Raw genomic sequence first — 22,985 nt, 5'->3', positions numbered from 1 at the left:
TCAGCACCTTCACACCATTTGTGTGTATGTGTGGTGTTGTTTTTCAAATCGTCCTGTCATGATGTTAAGGGTTCCATCTTTCATTTCAGTTGTTACTTCCGTTTTTCATAGTTTGGCTGGGCCTGCGACTCAGATATGTGATACTTATACTGGAGGCATGCCTTCTACTTGGAGTTGGTGTAGTTGTTCAAAAGTGATACTGAAAATGAAGACTTGAATGGATTTGGGAGCGATTTGGAGTGAGATCGAGAGTTTGTTTTGTTTATCGTTATCTGAATAACTGTTAATATGTTAATCATTTAAGGTCCGGGCCTCTTTTGTCCGATTTTCCATGCATTTGATGTTGTCCTTATTAGGGGTGAGACAAAATATCGAAATGGCGATATATCGTGGTACTCCCAAAAACTTATCGATATGCTCCTGTCAAGAATTGATATATCGTTTTAAAAAGGTGTCAACGTTAAAAAAATAAATAAAATAGGAACCATCAAGTTGCTACCAAAATCTTACACTATGATAGTGTCTCAGTTAACTCTAAGGCTGACATTGACAGTGCTCGACACCCAATCCATATAGACTGAGAACGTACGTTCATTCAAAACCAGAGCATTCACAGTCATTCGGTCCGATTTTTGGGGCATTTATAGGTCACTTGCTGTTCATTTTATATTTACAAGTCATTTCCTGTTGAGTTTGAGTCACTGCCTATTCATTTGGGTAATTCCCAGGTCACTTCCTGTTCTGTAACTCAAAATAAACAGGAAGTGACCCATAAAATACCCCAAAATCAACAAGAAGTAACTGAAAATCAACAGGTAAATTACCTTAAATAGCCCAAAAATTACTTCATTGCCGCATTGGCTGCCACTGTTGGCCATAGATGTTCAATCCATTTGAAGTGGGAGGGATGGCCACCCTCCCAGTTCAAATGGATTGGACGTCTACTAGTGATAACCTCATTCCAATTAACAGCAGACACTTGTTTTTCTGTTTATTAGTTGTTTGTAGAAAATCCTAAACCAATGTACCAATGTATCGATAATTGTTGTTGTACCAATGTATCGATAATCGTTGTATCGCCATATTGTCAGATCATCGTTATCGTGAGCTTTGTATCGCAAATCGTATCGTATCGTGAGGTACCAAGAGGTTCCCACTCCTTGTCCTTATATTTCAAAGAAAAAAAAAATCACAATGGCCTAGTTGGGTCCTTTTTTTTTTCAGGACACCATAAACTTCATGTCCAAACTGTTGTTTTCTTCACTGACCAATTATAATCAACAATTTGGACACAAAAGGACCAAAAAAAATTGTCAAAATTTGTAATATTGATGTCCAATTGACAACCAAACATGCTCAACGAACCGTTTTGAAACTTGATGTTTATATGGGGCTATTCATTGCAAAATTTTACTTACACTCCAGTGCAACTTAGATATGTTTTTTCCTCTTCATTGTGCATTGTTTGGCTGGTGCAACTTATACTCAGCTGCGACATATAGTCCAAAAAATAAGGTAATACTAATTTTATGCTCATTTTAATTCATGTATATATACCGTATTTTTCGGACTATAAGTCGCAGTTTTTTTCATAGTTTGGCTTGGGGCGCGACTTATACTCAGGAGCAACGTATGTGTGAAATTATTAACACATTATGATATCATTTCACATGTTATTTTGGTGTTTTGGAGTGATACTGATGATTTGGTAAACTTGTTAGCATGTTCTTTATGCTATAATTATCTGAATAACTCTTAATAGCTCTGGCCACGTTCGCGTTCTGCCTTTGGCAATGTGTGTTTAGTTGTATTAATGACTTTTTATATTGAAATGCATGCTTTTAGTTTGTGGCACTTTCACGCCCACGTTTTGGCGCACTCAATTCAATTTTATTTGTATAGCCCTGGATCACAACAATGTTGTCTCAAAGGGCTTTGCAGAGGCAATATGATACATAATCAGAAACAGCAAATGCAGCAACAAAGATGAATAAATAAAGTTCAAGTCCTGGCTATCCCCCATCCTTAGACCCTCCATGTCGGCAAGGAAAAACTCCAAAAACTCCAGAGTCTTTGGGAGAAAATGAGAAACCTTGGGGAGTACCTCAGTCAGGAGAGAGCCACTCCCAGGACCGCTAATGGGAATTAGCAGGCGAAGTTACAGTCCGTAAAGATGCAGTGGAGTAAAGGAGCAAGAAGAGGTCCATCTAGCCAGATGAGACGGGGGTAGCAACGAGGACGTCCATCCAGCCAGGGGTCCGGACAGTCAGGAGGCTGCAGCTGAAAAATAGCTCCTCCCCAGAGGGGAGGGGGGGAAAGGGGACACCGGGTGACTAGTGATGAAGAGACTAGACAACTAGATATTAACATTGGAAAATAGAAATAAAGTAAGACAAGTGGTAGGTAGAGTGAGAAAAAGGAGATAGAACTCAGTGGCTGTACTTCCCCCAGCTTTATAGCTTCTTGTGCAGCTTAGACTAAACTGTGAGTCTACTCCGACTTCAACTAGCCTGACCATAAGCTTTGTTGAATAGGAACGTTTTTAATCTAATCTTAAATGTGCAGACTGTCTCGGCTTCTTTAATATTAGCTGGAGGCTGATTCCATAAAACAGGGGCTTGGTGGCTAAAGGCTCTAGCTCCGACAGTACTTTTAGAAACCCTGGGAACTACCAGTAGACCTGCATTCTGAGAGCGGAGTGTTCTGTTGGGGTGCTATGGAACCAGGGCATCGGTGAGATAAATGGCCCCAACCCATTAATGGTCTTAAATGTAAGAAGGAGGATTTTAAATTTAATTCTAAACTCGACTGGAAGCCAGTGAAGGGCCTGGAGCACAGGTGTGATGTGCTCTCTTCTATTGGTTCCTGTTAAGTCTTGCTGCTGCGTTTTGGACTAGCTAAAGAGTTTTTAGAGAACTTTTAGGACAAGCTGCAAGTAGGGAGTTACAGTAATCCAATCTCGATGTAACGAACGCGTGAATTAATTTTTCTGCATCACTTTTAGATAAAATATTTCTAATTTTGGCTGTTTCGCAGGTGAAAGAAGGCCGTTCTGCAGGTTTGTTTAATGTGAGCTTTAAACGATAAGTCAGGGTCGAATAGAACTCGTAGGTTTTTAACTGGTGCTGGAGGCTACACTTACATTGTCCAGAGTGACAATCTGGGCAGCTAAAGAGTCTCTCACACTTTTCGGGCCTATTATAAGGACTTCTGTCTTTTCAGGGTTAAGTAGAAGATTGTTAGTGCTCATCCAGGTATTTATATCTCGGACGCATGTACTTAGTTTGTCCACTTGCCTGATCACACTCACACTTGTTTACGTGAAGATGAGCGCTCACACGCCAGAAGAAGACGGACAGCTACGCAGCTCTGAGTGAGTGGGCGAGTTAGCGAGAGAGAAACACGGCTGCGAACCTACGTTCATTGTTTATGCTTGTAAAATATCTCTACAGAGGCAACACCTGTGTGTATCATCTTTTCTGTTGTTGCTGTGTGTTTTCCAACAGCGATCGGACACTTAGAGCCAGTTATGTGGTGGTTTGAATGATGTGCTAATGCTAGCGAACGTATGCTAGCCGTTTGTGTCATTGCTGTAATAGCACCTAATTATAATTTATTTACGTTGATGCGAACCTGTTTGGTATCAAGGACGAAATTGATTCAGCAAATTATACGGACGTCCAGCATCGTCATTTGGGAGTTTAGCTCGCTGTATAGCCAGGACCGAGCCGTAGCGTCCTGGTGAGGACAGTATATTCGCATTTCGTTGTTCATGCACTGTACACTGTACACTTATTCAGCATGTTGTTCTCGTATTTTTATACTAAATTGCCTTTCAAGATGACATATCTGTTCTGTGTGTTGGATTTTATCAAGTAAATTTCCCCCCAAAATATGACTTATACTCCGGTGAGACTTATATATGTTTTTTTTTCTCTTCGTTGGGCATTTTATGGCTGGTGCGACTTATACTCAGGTGCGACTTGTAGTCCGAAAAATACGGTAATTGGATTTTAGATGTACAGTATACTTAAATGTAAGAAATATCTAGTTTAATGTATGACATGGAGAATTTGCAGAAAGTCATGTAGAGGAATTCACAATTGTTTGGGTTTTTTTTTTTCTTTTTTTAACTATATATCACAAAAATCTGTGTTATCAATGCATGGCGTTTACATTTGACTTTTAAATGCAAAAAGAATATTTTTGAATTTATCCACGCAATTTTAAATGTGCTGCTTTGATCTGTTGGGTCCAATTAGATGCTAATCAGCTCAAAACATTTTGTTGCGATACTTATTTCCATGCATGCTGGGTGGTCTCTTGGGGGAGGTAGAGAAAAACGGAAGGTGACATTGAAAACATCTCTAAATTTAGAGGACAAATTTTAGCTGACGTCCATTATATGGTGTTTCTATGTTTACTGTGGAAACCATTTCAACAAAATTAGTGCCATTCTAAACATAGATATGCCTCAAGAAGGAATCTTATCTATATTTGTTGGTGGGCCTTGCGTGATGGAGGTGGGCGAGAAAGATTGGGATTCACATAGGAGGGTGTTTGTTAAGAAGCAGAGGGAAGAAATAATGATAGGGAGGGAGAGGAAAAGAGGAGTTTGAAAAGACCAAGCAGCCAGACATGTCAGAGAACAAATTGAAAATGCCAATTTCACTTTAGAGCCCACCAGCTCAGCCATTTATAGGTTAGCCGCAGCCTCTTATTCCATGTGTAAATGAATGGTGTCCACAGAATAACGTACAATAACCCCTCTCTATCCATCTTGTGCTTGGCTATTTCTTTTTTCACCCTGGCTGCTGTGTTCTGCTCTCACCCTTTCCCAGTTCAGGGCACCTTTACTTTTTGCATCGTTTATCACTGCACTTCAATTCAGCTTTCTCTGACTTGTACATCACCACCGCATGACTTTTTTACTTGAAATTTCCCCGTAAATAAAAATCTTCTTTTCATATAACCCAAAAAACATTCATGGTACTATTGTCTCTGCATGTTTTTTTTCCTCTTCTCTTATATGATTCATTCGTTCATCTTCCATACTGATTATCCCCGTAAAGATCACAGGGATGCAGGAGCCTAGCCCAGCTGACTATGGGCAGGAGAAGGGATATACTGGGAACTTATGGCCAGACAGTTATTATTAACATTAATTATTTTAGTAGTCGATTAATCGATGAACTAGTTCGTTTGAATAATCGAGTAATCGGATAAGGAACATAAAAAATTTAAATACTTGAGCTGTGCCTCAAAAGGTACAACAAAAAAACATGAGGATCTAAGTACAACAACAACAAAAAAACAATTGGCTAATTTACATAGCAAAAGTCCGCTAGCTTAAATGCTGTAAAAAGGTAACGTTTTGTTTTTCTTTTACAATGCCCTCAACAAATGGTTCAAACATATATTCCCACAAAAAAAACGGCTAAACATACATATAAACTAAATTAATAATGCAAAATACTAAAAAAATAATTAGCTCAAACAAAAACTTGCTTTTGTTGGTCTTGGTCAGGGAGCAGCTGGACTCAACCATGTGAAATGAGTTATGTCATATTCACTGTTGCCACTTGAGGGCACTGTGTCCACCCGAATCAATAAAACTAAACGCAAACACTTTCAAAACAAACCATGACAACGCCACTTTAACGAATACTCATAGCAGCAAAATTTAATTTGAATCTTTTTTTCTAATCAAATTACTCGAGTTCATCGATTAATCGTTGCAGCACTAGTTTCAAGCTCTGTTATTATGATGACAGGTTTTATGCGGGTCATTAAAAAGCAATAAAAGTCTGTAAATGGATTTTGTCAAAATTCAGGACTTAAAAAGCATGAAACTAAATGTTGACACCATTAAAAATATTTAAACTTAATCATTAAAAAAAAACCTCTTTTTACTTTATTAATTGGAGGTGTCTGATATTATCGGGTAGCCGATAATATTGGCCAATAAAAGCATTTTAAAATGATATCGGATAGTATGGACATTGGTTTTGGGTCAATATGCATGTTGCCTTCAAAGTGAATGTAGAGGCCTTCTGTCTTTGTACAAGGGCTGGTCACAGCTTAGCACAGCAATTATGCTTTTAGACCATTAGATGTCTCCAAACTAAGATGCTTGGGATTTGTTATGTGAGCAGGCCATTTGCATTCATGGTGCAAAAATTAAATGAATAATAAATGATGGAAAAATAATGAATCATAAGCTCATTACATACCTCATTCACTGTACTGAAGCTGTGTGCCTTTGTTGCTCTGAGCCAGAAGATCTGATTGAGCCATATGTAATATGGCAGTGTGATTATTGGCACTTGCACTTGATCCAAAAAAACTGATTTTTACATTATTTTGATTTGAACAATAAATATAGTGGTGCAATTTTAGCACTTTTTCCAGAACTTCATTTGAAGTTGCTCTCTTATTTTTCACAGAATCTATATTGGAAAACCTTGACGTTATTACATTTATCATTATTAGTATCTAGTGGGGCATCACAATACTATTAGCTATAATATGTTAAGTCCACGTCTGCATATACTGGTATCGGTTGGATATCTGTATCGGATTTTTGGAGTTAGACAGTATCGGTTAAAAAGTCAATATTGGTCAACTCTACTTACAATTTGTATGTTTGAAACTATCTGCAGTCGGGCATGGACATTAAAATAGTTTAAAGTGGCATTAAAAAGTATTAAATGAGATTTGCTGATACCTGTAGAAACCATGGATTAACTAAAAGGTTAACTGAAAAGAGGACACGTTGCACAAACAATGTGAGAGTACAACCAAGGCTACAGCTATCTTTTGAGATATTTCCATCGCCTATATTACCCTTATCTTCTTCTTTTCCTTTCGGCTTTTCCCTTCAGGGGTCGCCACAGCAAATCATTTGACTCCATCTAACCCTGTCCACTGCATCTTCCGCTCTCACGCCAACTACCTTCATGTCCTCTTTAACTACATCCTCTTTGGTCGTCCTCTAGACCTCCTGCCTGGCATATGCAAATCCAGCATCCTTTTGCCAATATAATCACTACCTTTCCTCTGGACATGCCCAAACCATCTCAGTCTGGCCTCTCTGACTTTTTCTCCAAATCCTCTAACATGTGGTGTCCCTCTGATATGCTCATTCCTGATCTTATCCATCCTGGTCACTCCCAAAGAGAATCTCAGCATCTTCATCTCTGCCACCTCCAGCTTTGCTCCCTGTCTTTTCCTCAGTAGTGCTGTCTCCAGACTAGAGCTGGGCGATATACTGAAAATTTACCGTTACCGAAATTCTTCATGATAACCGACGTAATTTTGACCATAGCAGTAAATTCGATAATTTTAATAAAACAAGAAAATATAGGTTTTTTTTTTTATCCCGCTTTGACTCTTTTGTTCGGTTATGTTCATTCCCCTTTAAGAAAGCAGTCAGTTTGCTTACGTATGAAGTCACATGGTTATCAGGAAATCAAACAAACAGAAGCCTGGTAGGCTAACGCTAGCGGCTATCACTACTCGCAAACGTGATAGAGTCGGGCTTAAGGGAGCTTCGCCAAACTTTCACCCGACATTAAGTAGACTCTTGGCGGCCTCCAAACGGGCTTTCGCCCGCTTTCCTCCCTGGTTCTCACGATTTCAGGATAGGGTGCTTTCACTGCTTTCTACTGGAACCCAGGACACAGGCTAACGCTAGCTACAAATAGGCATGTGCCAGTTACCGGTTTCACGGTTTACCGTGGTGTGAAAACGTCGCGGTTTCAAAACCACTAAAATTTTCCGTCAGACCGTAGTACGGTATTCGCTATTTTTCTTGTGTCAAAAATGCAGCCAGAAGCGCTTGGCGCAGCAGCGCTCACCCCCTCCCGTTTGTTGCTGTGTGTGAAAGTGACGCTATCGGCTAGCCAGCCAGCTAACCCAAAAACAAATACTCCAAATATAAGGCGTACTGTTCTTGAATTTATTGAGCTCTCAAATCGTGGTAAGTGTAATATACAAAATGAATACATTTAAAATGTTGTACAATTAGATTTTTCCATGTGAGTAGCTTCAACAGATTAGCACCATGGAAAAAGTTCGCCAAAAGCAAAACACACATTTTCCTTTCAAATTCAATATAAAAACTAACTAAAAGCTTACAAAGATGATTGTTAGCCTAGGCTTACCTGGGAGAGCAACTTCGTTGAGTGTGACAGCCGTAGAGTGAGAAAACAAGCTTGAGTCGCTTGAATGAAGGGGAAAAAGTGATAGCGTCAAAGATCGCTAATTGCGAAAGATGATCTTGCCCGAAGCACAAATCCACGTTCGCTGGATCAAGGAGAGGTCTCACTCCCAATGTTTTTTTTATTTTATTTTATTTTTTAGATGAAACCTTTCCACAACAATATTGACATTTTAACTAACTTATACATTTTTAAGTAACTTATGAATTCTTTATGTTGTTTTTAACACAGAGGCATGACATCATGTAGACTAGAGTTGACACAGTGGCTGAGAATGGCGAAACTTCACTTAAGCTTTTCCACCCTCAAAAAAAAAGTCATGCAGTATAAATTTCTAAAAAAAAAAAAAAAATTTCAAAAGTGTTTTTACTATTTTATAGAAATTATTTTGTTCTTGCTCTAATCTTGAGCAACTTGAGCTGTGGCTGTGAGTATAGTCTATAAGTTATATTTAGTTTAATTTTATTTAAAATATTTTTTTATTGATTATTTATTTTAACAATATATTCATGTTCCAAGTTGCAACTATGGTCTGAAAAAAAAAAGCCTGTTCAATGGAAAAAAGTTTTTTTTTTTTAACCCATACATCTCAAAAAATTTTTGAGCTATAATTGCAATACCGTGATACCGCGGTATTTTTGCTCACGGTTATCGTACCGTCAAAATATCATACCGGCACATGCCTAGCTACAAATTAATGTGATGGAGTCAGATAGCGGCTCTAACCTTGTCAAAACGGCTGAACTGAATGAGTGGGTTGGACACGGACTGAATCTAGCAATTAGTGTTAGGCGTTATTTTGTATCTGCGTGTGTGTGATTTCTTTGATATCCCTTTTATGATGGTAAAGCATTCATCATAAATTATAATCCAATAGTGAAGCCTATAATATGACCATTTAATGGCCACAGCTATTCTTTTGTATGTGCTTGCTTTATTCTGTGCGAAATCTTAAATGTTTCTTTGGCAAAAGAGCAATATAGCTTTAATGTGTGTATGTGTCTGTGGGGGGGTGCATATGTACAGTACATGCATGTATTCAAAATGCTCTGGAGGAAAAAAAAAACTGAAACCTTGACGTAAACACTTGTGTTGAGTAATTATGTCACAGCAGCCATTAACAATAAGTTGTCTGTTTGAAGTGTACTGTTTCAAACTATAAGTCATTTTTGTTCTAATGACGTTTGCACAGTCGTCGTATTAATTTTTATAATGTTGTACATTGTTCAAGTCATACAAGCTGTTATAAATGTTCATACTTGAATTCTTATCGTTTTCAATAATTTTTTATATATTTAATATTTAAAGTGCATGTAAAATTGTTAAATATGTTCAATTGAAAGCTGGTAAATAAATCAACGGGAAACAGTTTACAATTTATCGTCATTTATAGTTATCGAGGTAAATCTGCTCAATTTACCGTGATACATACTTAAGGCCATATCACCCAGCCCTACAACAACATGGTTGGTCTCACCACAGTTTTATAGACCTTTCCTTTCATTTTAGCTGAAATTCTTCTATCACACATCACACCTGACACTTTTGTCAACCCATTCCAGCCTGCCTGCACACGCTTCTTCACTTTTCCACACTCTGCATTTCTCTGGACTGTTGAGCCTAAATATAACCAAATATTACTACTTAATACTCCTCCACCTTCTTGGTCTCTTTTCCCTGTAACCTCACTCTTTCACTTGGGACACCTCTCATTTGCACCCAGCTACTCTACCCTTCATTCTCCTCCTTTCCAGGGCAAACTGTCACACCCGTAGTTTCTTCTCTATCTGTTCCCTGCTCTCACAACAGATCACAATGTCATCTGCAAACATCATAGTCCATGGAGATTCCGGTCTAACCTCATCTGTCATCCTGTCCATCACCATAGCGAACAAGAAGGGGCTCAGAGCTGACCCCTAATTAGTGTTGTTAATAACGGTGTTAGAGTATAACTAACGTTACTAACGGCGTTATTTTTTTTTTCAGTAGTGAGTAATCTAGTTAATTACTTTTCTCATTTTTGCGACGCCGTTACCGTTACTGAGGATGTAAAGGCGTGCGTTACTATGTGTTACTACGTTGGTTGAATAACGCGAGAAAAGTGAGAGACTCGTACTCACGGAGATAGCAGAGCAGGAGTCGGGAAGAGGGAAAGGAGATGTGACGCTGTTGAAAACGTGATGCTAGGTGGCTCCAATAATACATGACTGTAGCAGATAGCCTACAAACTACGCCCACATGATGCTACGGTAGATATCACATGTGTATAGAACTACAGTAATTTCCAGACTACAAGCCGCTACTTTTTTCCCTCATTTTGGGTCCTGCGGCGTGTGCAATGATGCGGCCAATTTGTGCATTTTTCTGACGGCCACCAGGGGCGCTTGAGCATGAAATGTGGGAGTGAGACACGTGGAATATTTGCGTCGAGGAAGACGCTAGTTTGCACTATTACCGGTGGTTTAACTTTGTGCGTTGTGCATGAATAGAGGTGGCGGACCCTCGTCTTTGTGCATCGTCTTTGTGCATGAGTAGAATTGGCAGACCCGCATCATGGAAAATGCTAGAAGAAATTAAATTGGCCATCCGAGTTGTATGGAAGCTTAGATGACTAGCGGCGAGAGATCGTTTGCCAAGACTCACCGCATGCGAAGAGCAGCTTTTGCACAGGTATGCCGAGGGGCTAGTCTGCTGCGTGACGAGAAGGATGGCACGGGCTCAGTAGTGAATTTGCCTCACTATGCGAGACATTGAAGGTGACAACGAAGGAGAGACTGAGTAAGTGCGTGGCGAAGTGTATCTGAGCGTCTTCATATCCGACACTGAGGGTGAAGACTTCCATGGTTTGAGTGCACAGGAGGAAGAGGAAGATGAAGATAGCTAACAAAGACTTTTATGTTTTTAATAACCAGCCTACTTAGTGCTGTTACCACCGTGTTGATGCTACAGTATGTAACTTCTGTGCCGCCGCTATATAACTGCCAAGTTTGCTGGCGCTGTTTGGAACGAAAAGTTAAGGTGTGTTATTAAAATTTTGAAAACTGTGTATTTCTTTGTCAATATCTCATGTTACTAAGTGGGCACATGCGGCGTATAGGCAGGAGAGGCTTATGTATGTACAAAATGTTTTTTCCTTTAAAAATGTACTGGGTGAGGCTTGTAATCAGGGGCGCCCAATAGTCCAGAAATTACGGTAGATGCGAAATGACAGACTGCGGGGTTGGCACTTTGTATAGAGAACTACATGCAAAATCATAGACTCGTCGGTGTGAGTAAACAGCCGCCGTCTTAAAACAGTAGACTTTTCAGGAAGGCTCTGTTGTAAAGAACTTTCCTAGCGAACCTAACTAACTTTTTATCTAAAATACTCCTAAATCGGCAAAATCTGCACTTGAATCTTTAAATGATGAAACAGTTTTAAAACTTTCACATATCGAAAGTAGACAGAAAGGCACTAATGCAATAACGGGAGCAATTTTAACAACATCAATGGTTGATTCACAACATTAAATGACTTCCAAACATAGCAAATGTTACTATCTAATTATCGCAATATCCGCAATACCCCTGTGTCTAGTTAAGTTTAGGGTAAAGGATTGAGCTAGGGCCAATTTGCCAAAATCACTTTTAATTTCACATAGTGTGACCTATGTTTTTTTTTTTTTTTTTTTTAATTAAAAAAAAAACAAAAAAACATGAAAAGTAACACCAGTTACTTTGACAAGTAACTAATTACTTACATTCATGTAACTGAGTTACTAACTCAATTACTTTTTGGGAAAAGTAATTTGTAACTGTAATTGTTTACTTTTTAAAAGTACGATTAACAACACTGTCACTAGCCACGTTTACATGCTGACTTTTATTCATACCGATTCAAATCATTCCGAATGGAAATTTCAGATCAAGTCACTTCATCTATTCCGATCCAGCGTTTACATGTGACTGCCTTTATTCCGAAAGGACGTTTGACAACTGCCGTCTGACATGCGCAGATTAATCAAAACAAAGCGTCACGTTGCAAAACATGGAGATCGATCGTCGGAGTGCTGCTGTTTTAACTTTAACCCACTTGTTGTGTTTGTGGGGTCATATCCGCTTCTGTTGTTTTGCTCTTTTGCCTTGTAGTAGCCGGTTTTCCACCGGTTTCTAATCTGGTCAACGCTTCGGTCTATTCCGGCTTCGTGTAACCTCTCGTGAACGTTTTTAAATAGTTAACTGTTCCTCGTTTTACGCCCGTCTAAGCGAACAATTATATTCAATTCTTTTAAAGTTTGAATTAAATACAATCTTTCCGCCGGACTCCAATTAGGTGCGCTGTGCTTGGAAGCCATGTTGCAAGTGACATTACTTACGTCACCAAGTGACGTCACCACGTCTGTACGGAGTATGTGCAGAAAGAACGCAACCAGACACCATTCCGCTTCCCTGTTTACATGATTTAATTTTACTTCTAATCGGTTTGGGAAAAGGAATATTCCACCCCTGTGAATCGGAATGAAATTCCATTCGGTTTGGGCCTGTTCTTTCCGAATGAGGTGTTTATATGGAACACATTTATTCGGTTTGAACAAATATTCAGATTGTAATTGTAAATATTTGGCTCCATGTAAACGTGGCAACTGATATAGTCCCGCATCCACTTGGAACTCTTCCGTCACACCAACAGCACACCTCACCACTGTCTCACAATCCTCATACATGTCCTGCACCACTTGAACATACTTCTCTGCCACTCCAGACTTCCTCATACAAAACAACGACTTGAAATACAATAGTTTGAAGTGCAAATGAAGTGGAGAAATGGCCTAATGCTTTATTTAAGTAAAGTGTGCAATGTTACAAAATGTGTGTGTGTGTGTGTGTGGCTTGTAGCTGCAGGGGTTCCCAACCTATTCCACTAAGGCACACTGTGGGTGCAGGATTTCATTCTTACCAAACAAGATGACAACACTTTTTCCCCAATCTGGTGTTTTACAAGTGCAATCAGTTGATTGCAGTCAGGTGTGGCTTGTTTTAGCAGAAGCCTCATTGGTTCAACTGTCTCTGCTGGATCGGCTGGAACAAAAACCAGGACCCACAGTGTGCCTTGAGGACTGGGTTGAAAACCCCTGCATTAATGTATCTAGCTCCCCAAAGATTTTGAGGAAATTAGTTCAAAAGGAATGGCCTTTTCCATTAACAAACAAATTGCAAACAAAACACTGAGGTTTTTTTAAAAAAAAAATAAATCTCTGACTAAAATGAAATTCCAAGAGCAAACTCGGAGTCCCCATGAGATGCATGGAGACATTCTCCCTAATTTGAATATCGCTATGCCTTTAGCCCTCACTCAGTGTAAATCGTCCAATCACAAATGTGAAGAGTGAATTAATCAGCCACTCGCACATTGTGACATTGGTCTGTCCTAGCTCTCATTTTCTTATCTTTTTTATGCACATTTCTTGTACTTGAGGGCCTTTTTCCGACTCCAATACATTCCAGTTCACAATTGTTACTGATGTCATGATAAATCTCACACTATCACATTGGAGTGGTTGATATCAAATAGTGGCTAAGTTGTTGTAAGAATAGGCCTGTGTTGTGCCATAGCTTGAGGCACAGGCCTTTCACATAGGATTTGATCGCCACTCTAGTAGAATATAATAGTCTTGCTATCGCTCATCCTGAGGCTATTGAAGTTAGTGACCATAGTAGTTGTAGTAAGGGAGTGAGAGAGAGGATAGCCTTTGACTGACAGAAGCAGTAGGTAAGCTTGGACTGTCTTCCTCACCGTAGGCCAATATGTTTGTAGTTATTTAGTGTATCCTTCATGCTAAAGGGGCCAAGCTAGTAAGCATGAGGGCACAAACCAACGTGACAAAACACATGCCCAACAAGTTATAACTAGAGGAGCACTCTAGGCCACTTTCCTACTGAAACTAGAGGGTCAACGCACATTTTTTCCAAGCCGATGCAACCCACTAGCAATTGGCATTTGGCACCTTTCCCATTGACCCAAAAAATGCTGTCTTTTTTTTTTTTCACCCGTCTAACCCCCCACCCCTCCTCCGCCGTGCGTAAGGTCACGTGACGTCACCACGCTAAGATGCGCGTCGACAAGTGCTACCGAATTCATTCAGTTCAAGGAAGTAAACAATGCAGAGCAACATGGAAGCCTCATTTTCGTTTGTGTTCTGTTTTAATGCTTTTTACTGCCCACAAAATGGTTGAAATGCAGCAAAGGATCAACACTCTGCTTGTGCTGAGGCAAAGTAGGCGACATGAATTTTGGTTTGAAATTGAAAGGAGTCGTGTAAGTCACAGAAGGAGGAGAAGAGCCTTTCATCTGTTAGGGCTATTGCTAACGCTGCTACACCGACTGTTCGCCGTATGTTGCTAGAGCACATGGTTTTTGGTCTACACTTTCACACTGCATGACGATCAGAGCCGAGGTGATTTTTAACGCAGGTCGCTTGGCGGGTTGATTGACACGGGTCGAGGCAGGTCGCTGCACCTTTCCCACTGCCACCAAAAGTTGTTAGTGGGTTGACATGGGTTTTTTGGCTAGTGGGAAAGGGGTATGAGAGAGCAGATTTCCGCCTAAGCTGCCAAATTCATAGCACCACCATATTTGGTAGAGTGGACACTAGGGGTGTGACAAAATATTGAAATGGTGATATATCGTTATACTTTGTATCCCAAAAGGTTATCGATATGCTCCTGCCAAGAATCGAGATATTGTTTTAAAAGGTGTCAATGTTTAAAAAACAAAACAAAAAAAAAGAACCAACAACTGGCTAGCAAAATCTTCCACCATAATAGTGTCTCAGTTAACTATAAACCTGCCATTGACTGTGCTCGAAACCCAATTCATTTAGACTGGGAACGTTCTTTCATTCAAAACCAGAGCATTCACAGTCATTCTGTCACTTGCTGCTCATTTTAGGGCATTTACAGGTCATTTCACTGTCTATTCATTTGGGTGATTCCCAGGTTACTTCCTGTTCTGTAACTCGAAATAAACAGGAAGTGACCCATAAAATACCCCAGAATCAACAGGAAGTAACTGAAAATCAACAGGTAAATTATGTTAAATAGCCCAAAAGTACCTCATTGCCTGGCCTTGGCTGCCACTGACGGCCATAGACGTTCAATCCATTTAAAGTGGGAGGGATGGCCGCAAATGATTCGTTCGTTCGCTGCCACCCTCCCAGTTTAAAAGGATTGGAAGTCTACTCGTGATAAACTCATTCCAATTCACAGCAGAAGCTTGTTTTTCTGTTTATTAGTTATTTGTAGAATATCCTAGAATTATTTCCTGAGCAATGTATTGATCATCGTTATCGCGAGCTTTGTATTGTATCATATCGTGAGGTACCAAGAGGTTCCCACTCCTATTTGTCATGGCAAAGAGACTTGAGGATTTTGCCTGCTTCAGCACGACGTGAGTGCTGAGTGTCCAACGGGTTCCTCCGTTATCAGATGTTCCTTTTGGGAGGAGAGGATGTCCTTTCATTGTTCTGGACTGTTTATTGTTGGTTACTAGAAGAGCTGATGTTGGGATTTGGTGGTCTAGATGTGGGCTTGTAGATGTCTTGGCCATCCCTTGCTTTGTTCGCTACGTCAGCTGCCTGACGCATGCGTTGGGCTTCCGTCGTCAGCTGGCATCCTGTATTTGATATCACCCTATCTGCCAATTGTCTTGGTGCTGCAAATTCCAGTCACTCCAACTCCAATCATACTTCAGATATATTCTACTTGTTTTCTTAAACTATGATTTAATTGCCAATTATTTTACTATGGGTGTGTTAGAGTAATACAAACAGTCAAACAGTAAATATGGGGAAGGATTCCATTCCCTTCAGGTCCAACCATGGTACGTCGTCGACGGTGTATCTACGGCATCGCCCCGACGCAGAGGCATAACAGCCCTTTAATTCTTTCAATTTATCACAAAATTCCTTTTCTAATCTGTTATCTTTCACCTCATTACACCAAAATTTCATCACCACCTCTGTTTCTTATTAATATCTCTTACAAGTTTGAAAATAATCCCTTTCTTCGTTCTTCAGTTATCTTGAACACAAACACACAGACCACATAACTTTTAACATTTCATCTAATAACATTTCACCTTATGATGGAGGTAATTCATTTGAGAGAATGCAGCCAAGTTTTCAGAGTAAGCTAAATAGGCTACAAGTAGCTTCATTGGGAGAAAAGCAGAAACATGCTTTCACATTTGATTCTCTCTTTTGATGGTATTTGATTTGACAAAAGTTAATTAGTTGTTCGTTTTAATTTAGACGGGCTGAAAAAACATCTGTGAATCTCCAACTGCAAATATGCAGGGCTTCAATACGTGTCAAAAAAATGCTAAATGCGATGTGATTAAAATTATTAACAGCATTTTATCTATCCGTGATATACAGCATTCATGATTTATGAGTGTCTCATTAGACAGATTTCTCTGTCTTGCCATCACACTGTTGCTTTGGAATCCTGTTGTCTCATTTAAAGTCATTCTATAAAACTGATTATGCCGCCAAAGAGTCAATTACATTTCAGCTCTTATTAGTTCAGGATGCAAAAATGAAATTAGATGTGAATATTATTGTGGAAGATATATTAGGCTTTTCATTCATCACTGAATAGAGTGAGTCATCCGGCGGTGAGGATTACAATCTCTTAATCAACTCTGTGCTCTGCCAGGCAGCACGAATGTGCGGTGTGTTAAAATCACAATATAGCCTGTCTCTCATCAGTCATTTTTATGGCCCTTCAACTGATGGAGCAGCGCAGGTTATGACATTACTACCAGCCGCCAGCTCAACAGAATTGGGTTTTTATTTTGTCACGTTTTCTCTTCATTTTGTAGATTCGGAAGTGAGTTTTGCGTGATCGAATTATTGTTTCACATAAGTCAACTAAATTTGAACGTTGAGTGACATTTATATATTTTTTTTCTCACTTTCAGTATACTTACGACGGCAATGACATCAGTGACCTGCCAGTGGATTTGTCTGTGGTTTGGAATGGAAACTTTAACATTGACAACCCCTACAACATAAAAGGTAAGGTTCCTTTGGTTTTACGTTCATCTGCAGACTTTGTCAGTACATTAGCAAATTTTGTTAACTGTGTCAAGGAAGAAAGCCCTTTTCTAAGCTGTGATAGTAGACATCGTGTAATTGTTTTTATATGTACATTCATAAGTGAAACTTCAGCAGTACAATTAGAGGTGCAACAATTAATCAATCAATCAAATTTATATTTCTATACCCCTTTACAAAAACCTGAAAGGCCCTCAAAGTGCTTGACAACAAAGACAAACATGCTTCATGATAAATACAAGGAGGGAATGCACGATCAATGACGTTATGAAAAACAAAAACAATGCATCACGATAAAAGTCAAAACAGCAAACAAAACAACAAAACAGATAAAATCCAAAAACATCAAAACCCTCAAGAAATAAAACCAGCCTACCCAAGTCAGGGTAGACAATTAACCGATTAGCAAATTAATGGACAACTACATTCTTCACCTTAAATTTGTCTAAGTTCTTGAAATTATAACATAAAAAAACTTCTCAGCAGTGTTGCTTTCGTCAACGATGACGACAACGAAAATATTTCGACAACGAAGACTTTTTTTCATGACGATAACGAGCTAAAAACTTGTTTTGAGAGATTAAAACATAACGAGACGAATGCTAATTTTTGTGTGACGAGACGAGAACGAGACAAAAATGCGCAATAGTGACATTTTCTGCACAGTTAGCCTGCATCGTAGCAGTGTCTGGTTGTGTCACTCGTGACGTGCTGCACCCCATTCCCGACTCACCAGTGTGTCGTCTCCTGTCTCCATGCAGGCTTGCACACACGGTAAGATTTGTTTTCTCGGCCAGAGAGAATATGCAATGTTGCTTTAGCCTTTAAAGGTCTGTGCTGAGTGATTATCACACAATAAATGTAACTCATAGCGTTAGCATAGCATTAGCATTAGTATTGGACTAATGCTTACGGCGAGCATCCTCTCAAACTCTTGCACAAATTTATTTACGTACAGTTCATGGACGTCCAGTTGGGTATAATAAATTGAAAATATTGTACTATTTTACTGCTAAGTGTGTATTATATTAAGTTGGCGTTTCCCTTGTAGAAGCTACAATGTGTGGTGTGAATATTTATTCAAAATAGTTGGAAACCTTTATTTATTGATTTATTTATCTAGCTTTGGAGTTTTTTGTTTTTTTTTTAATTTTACAGACAAAAACGTTTTTGTTCAACGTCTACTAAAACTGGACGAAATTAGTGTTGAGTTTTTGTCAACAAAAACTGGACGATGACAAACACATTTTTGCATGACTAAAATATGACTAAGACAAATATTAAAAGGGCTGCCAAAAACAACACTGCTTCTCAGTTGTAAATATTATCAGATTTCGTTATTATATTTTTGTTAAGTTAAAGTAGGACATGAACAAAAATCTTCTTTTACTTTGGAAAACAACAATTACATTTTTGCAAAGTTTCGGACATCTTACTTTCTAAACTCACTTCTTAATAAGGCTGCAACAACTAATCGATTAAATTGATTAATGACTTAGTTGCCGACGAATTGATAATCAATGGTTGAAGGAAATAGTCATCAATTTTGTCTTCATTGCTACTTACAACATGCCAAAAACAACTTCAAAATTGTGAAGATAATTAAAAGAAGTGACATTTATCCGATTAATCGTTTAAATAACCGCCCTCGATTAATCGATAATTAAAATATTTGTTAGTTGCAGCCCTAAGTACAATAAACGTTTACACAATTCCTCTTCTAAGAATTTAAGCTATACCCTTCTATTGTTCTATCTGATACTAGACATTTTTGGCCAGCTCTGTACATACTGTATATACGTCTAAGACAGAAGTTACAGCTTATTGACCTGCACAAGGTCAAAAGCCTACATAATACGATAAAAAAAATTATGCCACTCTTTGCTTGCCTTCCAAATAAAAGAATAATAATGTTAGAGGTTAAAGGCTCGATGCGCCACTGAGGAAAGAGACAATGAGATCACGTCTGCAAGATGTAATTGCTAGTATGAGTGTCTTTACAGTGCTAGCTCCAAAATTATTACGGTCCGTACAGCACGGCAGGGAGGCGGGCGGAACTTTATTCCCCCGTTGTGTGGTAAAAGTAACATCATTGCCACCATCAATATGGCCTGCAAATGACGTCTACAACATCAAGAAGTTTTGCTGAGGCTGTTTCTGTTTGATGATTACAGCTAAACTGCTTTCATATGGAACCCCAAAGGGGTCAAAATGGAATAAATAAAAGAAAATTTTGAAATGAATACGATAACAGACAAATTGTGTAATATGGCCCTTAAATTGTAAAATAAGGTAATATTATTACGAAAAAGATTTTACAAGATATTAAGCGTTTTTCATAAAGTATTGGTTTTATTTCATCATGTCTTTTTCCACAATGGCCTTTTTATTTCATAATGTCATTTTTCAGCACAATGAAGCGTGTACAGTCAGTTAAGTGATTGGCTCGATCATGGAGTCTGGCTAGCTGCGCTAGCATTTGGTAGCGTCGATGAACTGTTAGGTAAATTTCCAGAAAAAGTCATCAAAAACACACTGCGTGTAAAATCTTCGCTCAGGCTGAGATAAAAGCCGTTCATAACTATCCAACTGAATTGGAACTTCTCTGAGTAACTCTGAAAGTGACGCTACGAAATGCTAGCGCAGCTAGCCAGCCATTGGGATCCATCCAGCCAATCACTTAACTTACCCCGCCTTATGTACTGTATTTGATTGACAGCACACATGCTGAAAAACAACATTATGAAATAAAAAGGCCACTGTATAAAAATTAGGGGTGTCAAACGATTAAAATTTTTAACCGAGTTAATTACAGCTTAAAAATTAATTAATCGTAATTAATCACAATTAATCGCAATTCAAACCATCTATAAAATATGCCATATTTTTCTGTAAATTATTGTTGGAATGGAAAGATAAGACACAAGATGGATATATACATTCAACATACGGTACATAAGTGCTGTATTTCTTTATTATAACAATAAATCAACAAGATGGCATTACCATTAATAACATTCTGTTAAAGCGATCCATGGATAGAAAGACTTGTAGTTCTTAAAAGATAAATGTTAGTGCAAGTTATAGAAATTTTATATCAAAACCCCTCTTCATGTTTTCGTTTTAATAAAATTTGTAAAATTTTCAATCAGAAAATAAACTAGTAGCCCGCCATTGTTGATATCAATAATTACTTACACAATGCTAATGGGTGCTGAAGCCTATAAAATCAGCCGCACCCAAGCGCCAGCAGAGGGCGGCAAAACTCAGAAAAACACAACAAGTACACCTTTCACTGTGCTCTCATTTTAATCTGTTTGAGCGGGGCATTTGTGCGTTAATTGTGTCAATTATTAGTATTAGTATTTTAACGGGATTAATTTAAAAAATTAATTACCGCTCGTTAACGCGATAATTTTGACAGCCCTAATAAAAATACATTTTGAAAAAATCGCCACTTGAAAAACGCTTTTTATCGTGTAAAATCTCATTGAGCTGATAAATATCATTACGAAATAAAAAGGCTATTGTGGAAAAAGACATGAGTTTAAAAAAAAAAAAAAAAAACTTTGTGAAAAATGCTTTTTATCTTGTAAAATCTTTCACGATAATATTAACTTATTTTTTCAATTTAAGGGCTATATTACACAATTGTCTGTTATTTATCAAAGGGTATTTATTTCAAAATATTATTTTTATTTATTATAATTTTGACCCTTTTGGGGTTCCATACTTTCAGACATAATATACCGTAACATTACTGTGTAACGTGGCTTGGGATCTTCCTGGTTTATGACTTTTAGACAGGGAAATATATCAGTACTTTCCCAGCTAGTTCGTGTTTATAATAGATGGAAATATAGTTGTTCTCACTGGGCTCGGCAGCTTTTCCATGCAACGTGCGACTCAGGCATGACGTCATGCCTGTTAACTTTTTTTTGTAACACTGTTTTTTTGACAGTAGCATCATAAGACTGTCATAAAACCGTCATAATTATGTCATGTCATGGCATTATTAAATGCTTATGACAGATGTCATAAAGTGTCATCCGGCAAATTATAAATGTCACTTTTGAATGAATGTCAAAGATGCAGACTGAACATAAATGGAGTTAGTGACTAAATTTGCCAGATGACACTAACTCACAGTGCCATAATTATCTTATGACGGTCTATTGATGCCACTGTAAAATTGTGTTAAGACTTTTTTAGATTCCGCTGAAGAAATAAAATTAATGCACTATACCAATCGGACCCATTTATTTGTAATTGACCAGACTGAACAATGTCACATCCTCAATCACAATGTTTATTAAAAAAAAATAATAATAATAATATGAAGAAAAGACGCTACAAACACTCATACTGCCTTTGCACAGCTACAGAGCGCTGTCCCATTCAAAGTTAAGTCTTTTCCAACACCCTAAGATCTGTTTATGTTGTTAATAAGTTCTTTGTTTACTATTTGTCAAATGTTATTTTGTCTTTAGGTCAGAAAAAAAGAGGATTGCAATACAGCGCACTGTAGTCACATGTGGAGCTGCAGCTATCGATTATTTTAGTAGTCGATTAATCTATCTATCCAGTTAGTTTGAATAATCCAGTAATTGGATTAGAAACATTTAATGCGTCGCAGAATTTTAAGGATGTAAAACAAAGGCTGGCTAAGATTGCACTTTCAAAAGAGCATTAAATGCAAATACAAAATAAAATTCCTGAGAGTTCCTTCAAACTATGCAGGATTCCACTTTCATTTAAAAATACATTAAAATACCCGAGCTTAGCCTCAAATAGTATAAAAAAATAAATGAAGATCTAAGTCAGTGGTTCCCAAACCGGGCCTTAAGGACCCCTGTGGGTCCTGGTTTTTGTTCCTACCGATCGAGCACAGACCGTTTAACCAATGAGGTTTCTGCTCAAACAAGCAGCACCTGACTACAATCAACTGATTACACTTGTAAAACACCAGATTGGTACACGTGTGTCGTCATGTTTTGTTGGAAAGAAATCCAGCACCCAGAGCGGCCCAATGTGGAATAGTTTGGGAACCCCTGATCTATGTACAACAAAAGAACAATTGGCTAACTTGCATAGGAGAAGTCTGCTAGCTTAAATGCTATAAAATGCTACCTTTTTTTTTTTTACAATGTACTTAACAAATCGCTCAAACACATAGTCCCACAAAAAAACCCGGCTAGTATACCTATAAATCTAATTACGAATGCATTAAAAAAAAAAAAAAAAAAAAATCAACTCAAACAAAAACTGAACTTATGTTGGTCTTGACAGGGAGCAGCTGGATTAATGTAATGTAATGTAAATTAATCTATAAATGTAAAATATACAATATTGAAAAGTTTATACAGTGATCCCTCATTTTTCGCGGTTAATGGGGACCAGAACCCGCTGCGATAAGTGAAAAACCGCAAAGTAGTGCACCCCCATAAATGTATTTATTCAGATTTAACATTGGAGAGAGCTATATATAAGATGTTTTATCATTTTTTTCCCCCAAATTATAATTTTAAAAAAAATGTATGTATGTATATATATATATATATATATATATATGTTTTTTTTTTGTTTTTTTTTTAAAGAAATGTTTTTTAAGCACTTCAAATTTAATAATTATAAGTTTTAAACATGTTACTGTCCCACCGAATTATTT

The 22,985-nt window shown here is 38.1% G+C and overlaps 1 protein-coding gene across 2 annotated transcripts in view; it reads left to right on the top strand.

The window, feature by feature from the left end:
• LOC130921934 (plexin-A1-like) overlaps nt 1-22,985 on the top strand; it is a 484,623-nt gene that overhangs the window by 340,780 nt on the left and 120,858 nt on the right. For both annotated transcript variants that reach the window (XM_057846316.1, XM_057846315.1), the window contains exon 11: nt 17,182-17,278. In XM_057846316.1, coding sequence (XP_057702299.1) covers nt 17,182-17,278 — 97 coding nt within the window. The remainder of the gene's footprint in view (nt 1-17,181; nt 17,279-22,985) is intronic.

Source organism: Corythoichthys intestinalis, chromosome 9, assembly GCF_030265065.1.
Source record: "Corythoichthys intestinalis isolate RoL2023-P3 chromosome 9, ASM3026506v1, whole genome shotgun sequence".
Classification (NCBI taxonomy): domain Eukaryota; kingdom Metazoa; phylum Chordata; class Actinopteri; order Syngnathiformes; family Syngnathidae; genus Corythoichthys; species Corythoichthys intestinalis.
This window is presented reverse-complemented; position numbering and strand designations above follow the sequence as displayed.